The 12,448-nt window shown below is 44.4% G+C and overlaps 1 protein-coding gene across 1 annotated transcript in view; it reads right to left on the bottom strand.

The window, feature by feature from the left end:
* FRAS1 (Fraser extracellular matrix complex subunit 1) overlaps nt 1-12,448 on the bottom strand; it is a 423,467-nt gene that overhangs the window by 70,745 nt on the left and 340,274 nt on the right. The window contains exons 44-47 of the mRNA XM_077770550.1: nt 11,410-11,673; nt 8,989-9,177; nt 7,458-7,577; nt 7,028-7,207 (exon numbers count right to left, since the gene is read on the bottom strand). Of these exons, the coding sequence (XP_077626676.1) occupies nt 7,028-7,207; nt 7,458-7,577; nt 8,989-9,177; nt 11,410-11,673 (753 nt within the window). The remainder of the gene's footprint in view (nt 1-7,027; nt 7,208-7,457; nt 7,578-8,988; nt 9,178-11,409; nt 11,674-12,448) is intronic.

Genomic DNA, 12,448 nt, shown 5'->3' with positions numbered 1-12,448 from the left:
TTGCACATATTTAAAGTGTACAATTTCATAACCTTGGGCACATCCATGAAACTATCATCTCAATCAAAATAGTGAACATTTCCATTTCCCAAAAGTTTCTCAACTGACATTCTATAATCCCTCCATTCTTCCCTTTCCCATCCCTTACCCTATTCCAAAGAAATAAATCAATTGTTTTCTGTAACTGTAGATTAGTTGGATCTTCTCTAATTTTTCCATAATTAGAATCATAAGGTACATACTATTTTATGCTTTCTTTCATTTAGCAGAATTGTTTTGAGTTTCTTCCATATTGCAGCATGTACTCATAGTTTATTTCTTTTTAATGTGATTATATTACAGTTTGTTTCTCCATTCACCCGCTGGTGGTCATTTAGGTTATTTCCAGTTTTGTGCTATTGCAAATAAAGCTGTTACGATCATTTGTGCACAAGTCTTGGTAGGGGCTTAAGTTTTTATTCCTCTTGGGTAAATCTCTAAGAGTGGAATGGTGGGAATGCATGTTGGGCCCATGCTTAACTTTTTAGGAGACTGCCAAACTAAGTGGTATATTTTACATTTCCACTAGCCGTAGCTGACAGCTCTAGGCTCCTTTCCCAAGTCAATCTAGCAAACATTGACTACCTACCCCATGTGCAGAACTCTGTTTCAGTCTTGTTTATATATACTGAGTTGTATCTTGTAACAATTCTAGGAGGTCAAGGTTGGCATATTACCTCCACTTTTCTAGATTATGATATGAATAAAATTAGAAAAGCAGTGTGACCTATCCAAGGTCACACAGCTAACAGGAGGGCAGTGTTGGGGCTGGAGCTCAAGGTTGTCTAACTTTAAAGTTTATGCTTGCAAGGAGTACTTTTTGTACAACTCATCTAACCTTTTCAGGCTAGGTGAAAATCTTGGATTTTACCATTATCCTTTAATTTTTTTTCAATATAAAAGTAATGAAAGTCTATTAGAGCGAATGTGAAAAACAGAGAAAAGTAGTGAAAAATCACAAAAGCCATTCATGAATCTACCTCTGCAATATCACCATTGTAATATTTTAATTGATTCATTTCTTCTAGAATACTTTCTTGGCTATAACATTTGTCTTGTCTGATATCCCTAACTTGGTGGCAGAGGGTAATGAGATGCATCTAGAATGTAAGCTTTAAGAGGACAAGGATTTTTATTGTTTCTTCACTATTCTGCACCGAGAATAGTGCCTGGCACAGAACAGGTACTCAAAACATGGCTGGTGAATGAATTCAGTTCATCCACTCTAATTGCTATCTAAGAGGTCTTACTGAGCACAGATGTTCAATCTCTATACACGTAAGAAAAAATTCCAGCCTTTGTTAATTGAATATTGGAAGACTTACTACTCCCCATCAAGATGGTGTTTCTAATACCATATTGTCCCTACTGGCTGTCACAGCAGGTAGTTACTGTTTGAAATATCTTGAAGGCATTTAATCCCATCGAAGGTGTTTTCAGTTACCAACCCTCTGGCTAAACTATGTATCTGGCAGTATTACAGAGACCCACATTAACCCTGTCAGTTTTTCCAATTCCCCCGGAGGGCCAGTACGTTAGAGAAAGTTCAGTCCAGGTCAGAAAGGCAGCGTGGGAATAAAGCATCTTTGAAGAAATTGCCTTCCTTTGCCTCCACCTTCCTGCTTTCTGCAGAGCTGTGGCTAGCTCTGTGACACTGCCTGTGTCCCACCTCAGACTCAGGCTTTGGGGGACTCTCAGCTTCTTTGCTTCAGATTTTCTTCAGAGCCTCCTGTCATGGAATGGATTGTGTCCCCTCCCTCACTGCCCGCCCCCCCCACACCCCAAATTCATATGCTGATGTCCTAACCCTCAGTACCTCACATGTGACCTTATTTGGAAATAGGACCATTGCAGAGTAAAGTTAAGATGCGGTCATTAGAGTGGCCCTAATCCAATCTGATTAATGTGCTTATAAAAAGAGACAGTTTGTCACAGATATACCCACACAGGGAGCATGCCCTGGGCGCAGAAAGATGGCCATCTCTATAAGCTGAGGAGAGGCCTGGGCCAGATTCTTCCTCACAGCCCTTGGGAGAATCAACCCTGTTGATAGCATGATCTCGGACCTCCAGCCCCAGATCTTTGAGACTCAGTTAAGTTGCCCGGTCTGTGGTACTTTGCGACGGCGGTCTTCAGCACACTAACATAGGTCTGCTCTGGGGGACAACAGAAACTAAAGCCATGGGTTCATCCTATTTTGGTTGGTGTCACGATACTGACAGAGGCTGAGACAAAGAGGACACCGCTGAAAACCTTCGCTGAAGTGCCATCTCTGGGACGTCTTTCCTGACTCACTTCCACACCTCTTGCAGGTGGAACTCTCTGTGCATTGGCTCTCACTGTTGTGTCATGTTGCTGTCACAGCTACAGAAACACATGTGCACGTGTTTGTTTATGAGTCTCCCACCTCCAAAACAAATTTCCTCCTGCAGCAGCTACTCAGTCAGTGTTTGGTGAAAGTGAGAAACCAGTGTGCTGGAGACTGCTATACTCCTCCCTGACTTGAAAAATACAAGTCCTCACTGTTAGCCTAGTAATTGGATGCCCAGTTCGGATCTACATTTCCCAGCCATCCCACAGCTTTGTCTGACTACACCCAGGCCACTGGGTTGTGATCAAAATTGATGTGCGCTCTTCTGGTAATACTCCTAAAATAGAAATGGATGCGTGGTCCCCTGGCCTTTGCCCCTTATTGCTGGCTGGGTAATGGCAACAATTACAGTGGTCCCCTCGGACCAGAGATGGAAGCCTCATACTGAGGATCGCAGAGCCACCTTAGGCCATCTGGGCCACCTGCCTCTGGATATTTCTGTGAGAGAAAATGAATTTCTTGTTGAAGGCACTATGATTTGGGGTCTCTTTGTTCCAGAGACTTATATCTTAATGACTCCTTACTCTGGTTTCACAATAAAAAGAGGATCTTTAGGGTCCCCGACATGAGGGGATGGCCCCTCAACCTTCCAAAAGGCACACATGGGCAGGCTCATGGCTGTCTTCTGCACAGTCTGTACCGGCATGTGGCTCCCTAGATCGCAGGGGACAAAAGTAGGATCTCCACACCTGTCCTGTCTATACAAAAAGAACAATCAATTACAATTCACTGACCAAGACAGACAGTATGAGAATAAGTCCACTTCATAGCTAACCAGTGAAAGCATATCTGCAGGCACTGGAGGAAATTGATAATTCCAAGAGGCATCAGTTCCAAAATAGCTCAGTGCCTGCACTACAAGGCACTGGCCTAGGAACATGCTTTGTTCTTCTGGAAAAGCACAGGCCAGCCCACCTCAACTCCTGGTAGACCCACCCTCACCCACTGAGGCAAAGAGGCAAGGTGTAGGGGCTTTTCTAGAAGCTGAGCCAGCTGCCTTAAGAGAGGAATATAAGATATCAACATGCATTTCCTCTGAAGGGACACCTTTGACATCTAAAGTACCAAATTCATAAAAATATTCTCACTTACGGCAGACAGGGAATGTGAGAATTCTGTCCAAATGCTACTGAAATGACTCAGAATGGGGTTGGAGGTGCAGGAGGGGCAGGGAAACCCTGTTCCGTTAGCAATGGGGAGGAGGCCCCCAAGAGTAAAGGGGAGGGGGCTGGAGCCTCGTACCTAGTCCACCAGGAGTTTCTATAAACAGGTGGGTGGAGAAAAACTGGTGGGGGCATGAGTCAAGTGAGTTAGGAAGCCAAGTCTGGTGGAAAAGGGCAGGTGAAAAGTATCCTGCGAAAGGGAGCCCTCCCTCCTTTTTTGGAGGGGACTTTCCCAAGATAAGGGAGAAGTGTGATCACCAGAAGTCTCCTCCTAAGCAGCGTTGGCTTTGTCTTGGCAACCAGAATTTAATCCCAGGGATGGTTGAGACTGTAAAAACAGAAGAGGAGTCATTGAAGCAGCCTCACATTGAACTCTTAAGGCAGCCCAGGGTCAGAGAAGAGCAGGGGCTGGGATTTACCATCAGGAAGGCAACCGACAGTGCCTTGCGTGAGGCTCAGTGCTTTTAAATCTCTGTACGGTGTGGATGCAGCTGCCTAACACAACAGCCAAGAGTCTGCCCTTTCATCTTTGGAGAGATAAAATCAGCAACCTGACAGAATTCTGGCAGAAGCAATTAGCTCATGAATTAGTTATCAAATATCTCCTGCAGCCAAGGTCTTAGGAGTGCTGATGTGCATTCTTCCTGCAGGAACATTGGGACAAAAGGGTAGGCCATTTGCTTCCATTTGCATTAGGGATTTTTTTTCTTTCCTTTTTTTTTTTTTAAATTTTTTAAAAACGTTTTATTTATTTCTGAGAGAGAGAGAGAAGAGACACAGCGTGAGCAGGGGAGGGTCAGAGAGAGAGGGAGACACAGAATATGAAACAGGCTCCAGGCTCTGAGCTGGCAGTCAGCACAGAGCCTGACGTGGGGCTCAAACCCGTAAACCGTGAGATCATGATCAGAGCCGAAGTCAGATGCTTAACCAATTGAGCCACTCAGGCGCCCCTTACGGATTTTTTTAAAAATGTTTATTTATTTTTGATAGAGACTGAAAGAGAGAGAGAGAGAGAGAGAGAGAGAGAGAGAGAGAATGAACGAGGAAGGGGCAAAGAGAGGGAGACAGAGAATCCAAAACTGAACTGTCAGCACAGAGCCTGATGTAGGGCTCAAACCCACAAACTGTGAGATCATGACCGGAGCTGAAGTCAGACACTTAACCAACTGAGCCACCCAGGAGCCCCCACATTAGGGATTTTCACCATTCTCCCCATCTTCCCCCATACCTTCCTACTGAACACTCCACACTTCCCCCTCCACCATAACCATCACCATGGTGTGCCTCTCCTCCCATCCTCTGCCAGACTACCCTCCACCTCTCCCCACAGATCTCCCTCTCATTCACTGTCTCATTCACCCTGCCCCAGCCACACTGGTCTTGCTGCCTTTGGAACTAGATGTGACAGGCTTATCCCAACTCAAGATGTTTATACTCACTGATCCGTCTGTCTGGAAAGCCCTTTCCTTACAGCATCAGCATGGCTGGCTCCCTCACTCTCCTCAGACCTCTTGTCAAATGTCATATTAGGGAGTACTTCCCTTACCCCCTTCCTCCCTGCACCCTGGAACACTCTTATTTCTCCCCCTAATACTCATAGCCATTGATACAGGATACATTTGTTGCTTGTTTGCTTATGCTCTGACTCCCTGTATTAGACAGTGAGTAGAACCATGGTAAGTAGGTCCCCTGTTTTGTCATTCCTCTGGTCAAATGAATGAAGGCTCTGTAAATTAAAATCCAAAGGAAACCAGTGAAGCCCTAAATCTCCTGCAATCTATCCCTGCCTCTATGATGTATGGAAAAAGACAACTCTGCCTTTAAATTGTTCAGCAAGCATCTTCAGTACCTCACATCCATTCAGCCAATTTTTATAGATTCCCATCCCAAAATTCCACCCTCCCTCCTTCTCTCCTTCCCTCCTATTCTTCCACCAACCATTGTCTATTGAATGCTTACTGGGTGCCAGATACCATCATTACATCATTCTCACCTTTCTATTCCCACCACTGCCCCTCTGGGTGAAGCCTCACTACCTCCTATTAGGCCCAAACGTGAAACTTCCAACCCACTGTCACTGCCTCCTTTTTCTTTCTTTCATTCATCAGACACTAGATGAATTTCACTTTCCTGCTCAGAATTCTGTAGTGACTCTCCATCGTCTATTAAATTTAATAGGGATTCCTTATCCCCAGCTCTGAAGACCCTCCATAAAATCTCACTCTGCCCGTGAGCCGCATCTACTCCTGTTTTCAGAATATATGCTTTAGCTAAACTGGCCCCACTCATCATTTTTTTGAGTGTGCCCACATGCCGTTCCCATCTCTGAAAATAACACAATTTCTGTTTGCCCAAACTCTACCTTCTAAGGGCTCTTTAAATGCCTCCTCTGTGCACCTTCCTACCCAATGTAGCCTCTCCCATTTTTTTAAACTTTTTTATTCATTTTCAAGAGAAAGAAGATGAACAGGGGAGAGGCAAAGAGAGAGGGAAAGAAAGAGAATCCCAAGCAGGCTCCGCACTGTCATTGCAGAGCCTGATGCGATGCTTGAACCCATGAACCATGAGAGCATGACCTGAGTCTAAATCAAGAGTCAGATGCTTAAGTGACTAAGCCACCCAGGTGCCCTAAGCCTCTCTCATTTTTGAATTCCTATGACACCAGGTTTATACAACTCTTAAAATACCTGCCATATTCTTCTCTTATATATGGTTATATGCAGAGGTCCCTTATGTCATCCAATAGAGCACAGCAGAGGGTGAAGATGGGATCTCCCGTACCTTTTTTTTAAAGGATGAGGATGCAATTTCCTGTATCTTGTTTTTTCCTCCTCAACAGCAGCTAAACTATAATCTTGCTCAATATGCATGCTCAGTTGCTATTTCCTGAATTATCTTAAATTTTTTTTTAAATGTTTATTTATTTTTGAGTGAGAGAGAGAGACACACAACACGAGCAGGAGAGGGGCGAGAGAGAGAGAGAGGGAAACACAGAATCCAAAGCAGGTTCCAGGCCCTGAGCTGTCAGCACAGAGCCCGACACAGGGCTCAAATTCATGAACCACGAGATCATGACCTGAGCCGGAGTCAGATAATTAACTGACTGAGGCACCCAGGCGCCCCTTTCCTGAATTACATTTGTAAGCACAGTGCATCATACTGTGCCAGGTGCTCAGACATTAGAACAGGATGCAGTGTTTGCCCTCAAGGAATTGACAACCCAGTTATGGAGACAAGATTGCTTACGTAAAATTGCAATTGTTTATTCAGCTTTCAGCAAGAAACGGAGTATCTACTGGGTGCCAAATGTAATGCAAGGCAGTATATCGTGGTCAAAATTAGTGATGCAGACAGTAACTACTAACAAAGGCAGATTCTAGGTGTGTGTGGCTTATCCCCAATGCTTACTAAATCCCAACTTTTGGTTTGATGAAGCCACAGGCAATAGGCTTACCGGGCGATTCTGCATGCTCCAGGTGGCCTAGCTCAGGCTGTCTAGTGATTCTATAGATCAGTTCCTCAGGCTTACTCTCCTGGTCCATGGCAGAGAGCTGCAGAGTGGTGATCTTCTTCACTGAGTTCTCGTCCAAGATCAGCCCTTTGTTGGCAGTGATGATTGGTGGGGAATTGTCTTCTGAAAATATAAGAAATAGTGATTTGAAAGGGGATCCTTTTGGCTTCCATTCTTCGGTCTGGGCCTGGTGCCCAGGAGTAAAATCAGAGAGTGCACCAAGGATCCGGAGCCTCACACAGCAGAGGGGACAGTATTCCAGATTCCCATGGGGGCCGGGTAAAGGAAAGGCTCCAGCCTCAAGGCAAGCACAGTGCAGACCATATAACCCCAGAGCTGGTGGAATGTTCTTAGAAACCCAATGCCCCCTTACCTAAAACACTGATGGAAAATGACTGGCCCATCAATGTGTTGCCTTCTCCATCAACCACATCAAATTTAAAAGCAAAGCTCCCACCAGATTCTCCTTTCCCATGACTGTATTCTACTTGGCCTGTAAAAAAGGACAAGAAAATAAAGATTCATCATTAGTGCTTTCTGCCCTTATTTCTTAAGTGTGAGGTGGGAATCTGATTGGTATTCACACCAGTGAATCAATTAACACCTTCCTCACTTTGATATTGCTTTAGACATTTTAATCTAAAGTTTTCAATTCCTCCCTTTCCCCTCCCACTATTGACTTCCTCGTAATAAAAAACACTCTCATAATAAAATCATCCCAAGTAGCACTGCTTTATGGGTGAGGCTCAGCTTTTGTGAAAGACTCTAAGGAAGACTCATGAATAACCAGCTGAACAAAACTGCCCACATGGAAAATGTGCAGCAACAGCACCCACATCACTGGTTATAGGCTCATGTCATAGGGCAAGGGACATGGAGCTGCAGCCCATGTTCTCCTAGAGCTTGTCATTCCTATTTCCCAGTGCAGCTTTAAGTCATTTTTGAAACAACACTGGCTATAACCAACCAAAAAACTAACAAACAAACTCTACATCAAAGTCAAAAGGTGTGAAAGGGAGAAGTGCAACATGTTACATTTTTGGTCAGCCACAGCCTCACTTCTAAGTACCTAGCAATGTATTTACAGCCAAACATCTGGGGAGAGGTGCCTGGCCTCATTTTTAAAAAAGAGACACTGAGGCAAGGGATGATTAAGAAGTTACTATCCCTTTCTCTATTCCACCCCCTTGGTAAAGTACAGACAGGTCCAGTGAGAATTCAGCTGCTACCCATTTTGAGTGTTAATGCATGGACAAAACCGTTATTTCTGCTCCTGAATGGAACTGCACATCATCATATGACTTTGAATTTGGATTACTTTTTCCCCCCATTATGTAACTTATTTCCTTTTTTTCTTCTACCCTTGAAAGAACTGTACAGTAACTATGTAGCATTTAACATTTATGCTTTTACATTACATCAGCATTTCCTGGAGGAGGGATGAGCTATGTAATCTCCCCCAGGCAGCTCCGATTTATGCCCCTCCATTTTGCTTAGTTCATTAACTTGTGCTCTTTGCGGAGCTAAAAAGAGATATAAATTGTTCACCGAAGGCAGGCATAATTTTCACCTTAATCCATCCCAATTCACTTCTTTTTCCTTTCTCTCTCTCGCACACATTTTCCAGCATCATAGCAAGTCAAAGTGATTTTTTTCCCTCCATAATTGCCCCAAATTTCATCAATGCCATGTCAAAGCATGAACACATTTTAGCCAAGAAGGATAGTTTTTTTAAAACACAAAAAATCGAGGAGACAAGAAAGAATAAATGAAACTATAACTCAGCTTTTATTCCAAACAAAGAGTGCAGTTTGCTGCCATTAGCTACCAGGCATTGAATTTCCATTTTACTACTGTGGGTGGACCCTGCAGAAGTCTGGACAGGAGGAAGTAAGCTAGCTGACCTTGGCTAATGTCAGCCTGGGTGAAGCTCCGGACGGGGCCTTTAACGGAGATTTGCTCCTGGTTCTCATGCTTTACCATCTGCAGGCGCCCGGCACCAGGATCTTCCTTCATGATGTACATCACCTGACGGTCATCTGAATCAGTATCAGTCACTCTTAAGTGCTGTTCTGTGATGAGTGCTACAGACCCTGGGAGAGAATGGGAGAGAGTACGTCACTGCCCATCATTGCCTTTGAATACTATGTCAAGTGATTTGGGGAGGCTAGAGACTAAAGGATCACACATTGCCTGGGCTTAACTAAGTACCGGGTGCTTGCTTGCCCTTCTTGGTCTCCAGATGCATAAATTTTAATTTCCATAAGTGAAACAGCCCCAACCTCCCAGTTTGTTAATCATCACTCTCCCTACACTCTCTCTACTCCTGTGACCTACCAGTCACCCCTCCCTCTATGTAGGAAATCCTAGATCCATGATGAAACAAACCTCTTTGGGCCTAACTTGGTTACTGTATTTTTTTAAAGTACTTATTTATTTATTTTGAGAGAGAGAGGTAGATAGTGAGCAGTGGGGAGGCAGAGAGAGAGGGAGAGGGAGGGAGAGAGAGAGAGACAGAGAGACAGAGACAGAGAGAGAATCCGAAGCAGGCTCTGCACTGTCAGTATGGAACCCGATGTGGGACTCAAACTCATGAACCATGAGATCATGACACGAGCCTTGAGCCAAAATCAAAGGTCCAATGCTTAACTCACTAGCCACCCAGGTGCCCCAACTTATTTATTGTCTTTGGGAACAGCAAATCATAAGAGACAGCTTCACATAAGCTTACAAATATATCTTGTTGCCATCTCAGACCAAAGAGTTAAAATCAGTTTTGACCAGAATTTCAAAACAGGGAGACCTGAGTGCTGGGCCTTGTAAAGCCATGCAGGTACTGGGGGTGGAGGCAAGGCACTTGCCCTTTGCATTCCTGCCCAGCCATTTTCTCATATTAAAATTAGTAAATTCTGGTAAAGCAGATCTTAGTCATTCTTGCTTAATACATCCTGGTGTCTAGCTGGGCCCTGAGTATCCTGTGTGTTCTTGCTAGGTAATGCCAAGAGTGCAAGGCCTAGCCATTCTTTCCCCAGGCCATTCTCAGCAAATGGCCCTGAGGGAGGAAGTGGTATCATCCTCTGGGACAGAGATCAGGCTTTCTTACTGTCACTATAACAGGGGGAGATGCCTATGCTCTGTGCTCCTTTTCTGTAAAGCGTCCTGTTACATGAGAAAGCATCCATCTGGACCTTCTATGTCACCTCCACCAGACTTGGAGTAGAGAGAGATGATGCAAACTTGCTGATGGTAATGCTGCCTGTTGTGCTGTGAGTAGCAAAGTACTTTGTCTCTGACCCAGAAGCCTCAAGTCTTCTACAGCACTCATGAAACAGTAACTGGCTAACTCACTAGCTTATAAATAGGGTAAGGTTAAATCTCACAATAATTGGGATCTTTGGGAATCCCCAAAGTTTCAAATACCATTATGCTATATGTGTTTTCACTACAAAATACATGTGGGGGCACCTGGGTGGCTCAGTTCGTTGAGAGCTCAACTTAGGCTCAGGTCATAATCTCATGGTTCATGAGCTCAAGCCCTACATCGGGCTCTCTGCTGTCATCAGAGAGCCTGCTTCAGATCCTCTGTCCCTGTCTCTCTGCCCCTCCCCCTCCCGCTCTCTCTCAAAATTAAATAAACATTAAATACGTGTGTGTGTGTGTGTGAGACACGAAGAGTAGCTAAACAAACAGGATTCCAGTGAGATGCAGATGTTCTGTGGGCCATGTGTCCCATTTTTCAATGCAGCTTATAGGTAGGCAAAATTGCGAATGTGAGACCCTAGGATACCATATCTAATGACTTTCTATTATTTTCATAATTTCTTTTGGCGTATATTGGTTTCCCAATTGCTGCCCATGCCTCCCCACCCACTATTTTTGGCCCTGTTCTAAGAAACCTGGTCCTATCAGTAGCTGGATAAATTAAGGTTTCTGAGGGTCTTGAAAGTACTATAAGCTCTTTCTAATCTTTTCTCAAATTCACAAACATAGGCATCTGGTCCAAAGAACTTAAGAGATTCACATCAGTCAATCACAACTCTTAGTATCCTTAAAAGGACAGCTCTCTCCACCTCCTGTCTCCCGGGGTTCTGAAGGCCTACTTCACTATCTTCCCACAGAACAAACATGCACACTGACAAGGAAGAAATAAGGACAGAGGGACCACAGCCGCTCTCTTCCTTTTTTTTTTTTTTCCTTACAAATAGTTTATTGTCAAGTTGGTTTCCATATAACACCTAGTGCTCATCCCCACAAGTGCCCTCCTCCATGCCCATCTCCCCCCTCCCCCCCACATCCACAGCCACTCTCTTCCATTCCTGTGGTACCTGCTGAGAGCTGAAGGCCTCGGTTTACAGCCAAGTGGGGGGCGCTGCTTATGGGCAGCTCTATGTAGATCTCCATCCTCCCTGTGTCCATGTGGAGGCCATCCGTGAGGGAGAACCGGAACTCATCCACTGCCACACCAGGACCACCAGGCATGTATCCGACCAGTCCGTCCAGGACGTCCTGGTAGGTGAAGGAGGAGCCCTGAGCTAAAACCCTCCCATTCGCCAGAGGCTCAGAAATGTTTTCCCTCCAGAGCAGACGACCTGAAGAAGGAAGTAAAGAAAAACAATGAAAAAGTGGTGGAATATATATAGCGCCAAAACTTGGCTTCATTTTGTCAACTAGCGTGAGCCTGGGTAAAATGTCCAGCACCTCAGAGGCTCTTGGTGTCCCACACACATAAATGACCATCAACTCAGAATTTTCTATATAAGCACAGGGTGCTGCCCATTGGTCTCATCTACAAATAAAGATGATAAAATCCTACTTTTCCTGTTTAAAAATCTCTGAAAGGGACGCAATGGATGTGGTAATATAGTGGCTTAGGCGTCAAATCTCCTTCCATGAATTCAAACTCACTCCATTATCTAAACCTTATTTTCCCCTTCTACAAAGTGAAAATAGCACTTTTCACTTGCTGCCTTCCTTCTAGGGCATCTGGGATGGGAGAAGGGACTGTGTTTTAAATTCCTTTTAAATTCAAAAAGACACAAGACGTCTATGGGTGGAGGCATCTTTTTCTGTCTTCAAGGGTCACGTGTATCACAATGGGACAGTTAAAGTGTTTCATTAAAGAAAGTGAAAGTGAAGGAAGGGACGATAAAATGCATGACCAACAGCTTCTTCTATTAACATTCCATCAACAGCAACAACTTCATCTTTAAAAGACCAAGGGAGCTATGATACACTAGGATACCACGTGGGAGATGAACGGTCCAGAGCTTTAGCTAGTACCAGAGGGATGGCACTTAGAAAACAAGTAGGTAAAAGATTCCCAGGGTGGTTTTTACCTCTGGTTTAATCAGGAAAAGTGCTTTC

Source organism: Crocuta crocuta, unplaced genomic scaffold, assembly GCF_008692635.1.
Source record: "Crocuta crocuta isolate KB4526 unplaced genomic scaffold, BGI_CrCroc_1.0 scaffold236, whole genome shotgun sequence".
NCBI lineage: Eukaryota > Metazoa > Chordata > Mammalia > Carnivora > Hyaenidae > Crocuta > Crocuta crocuta.
The sequence above is the reverse complement of the archived record's forward strand: the minus strand, read 5'-3'. Positions and strand labels throughout refer to the sequence as shown.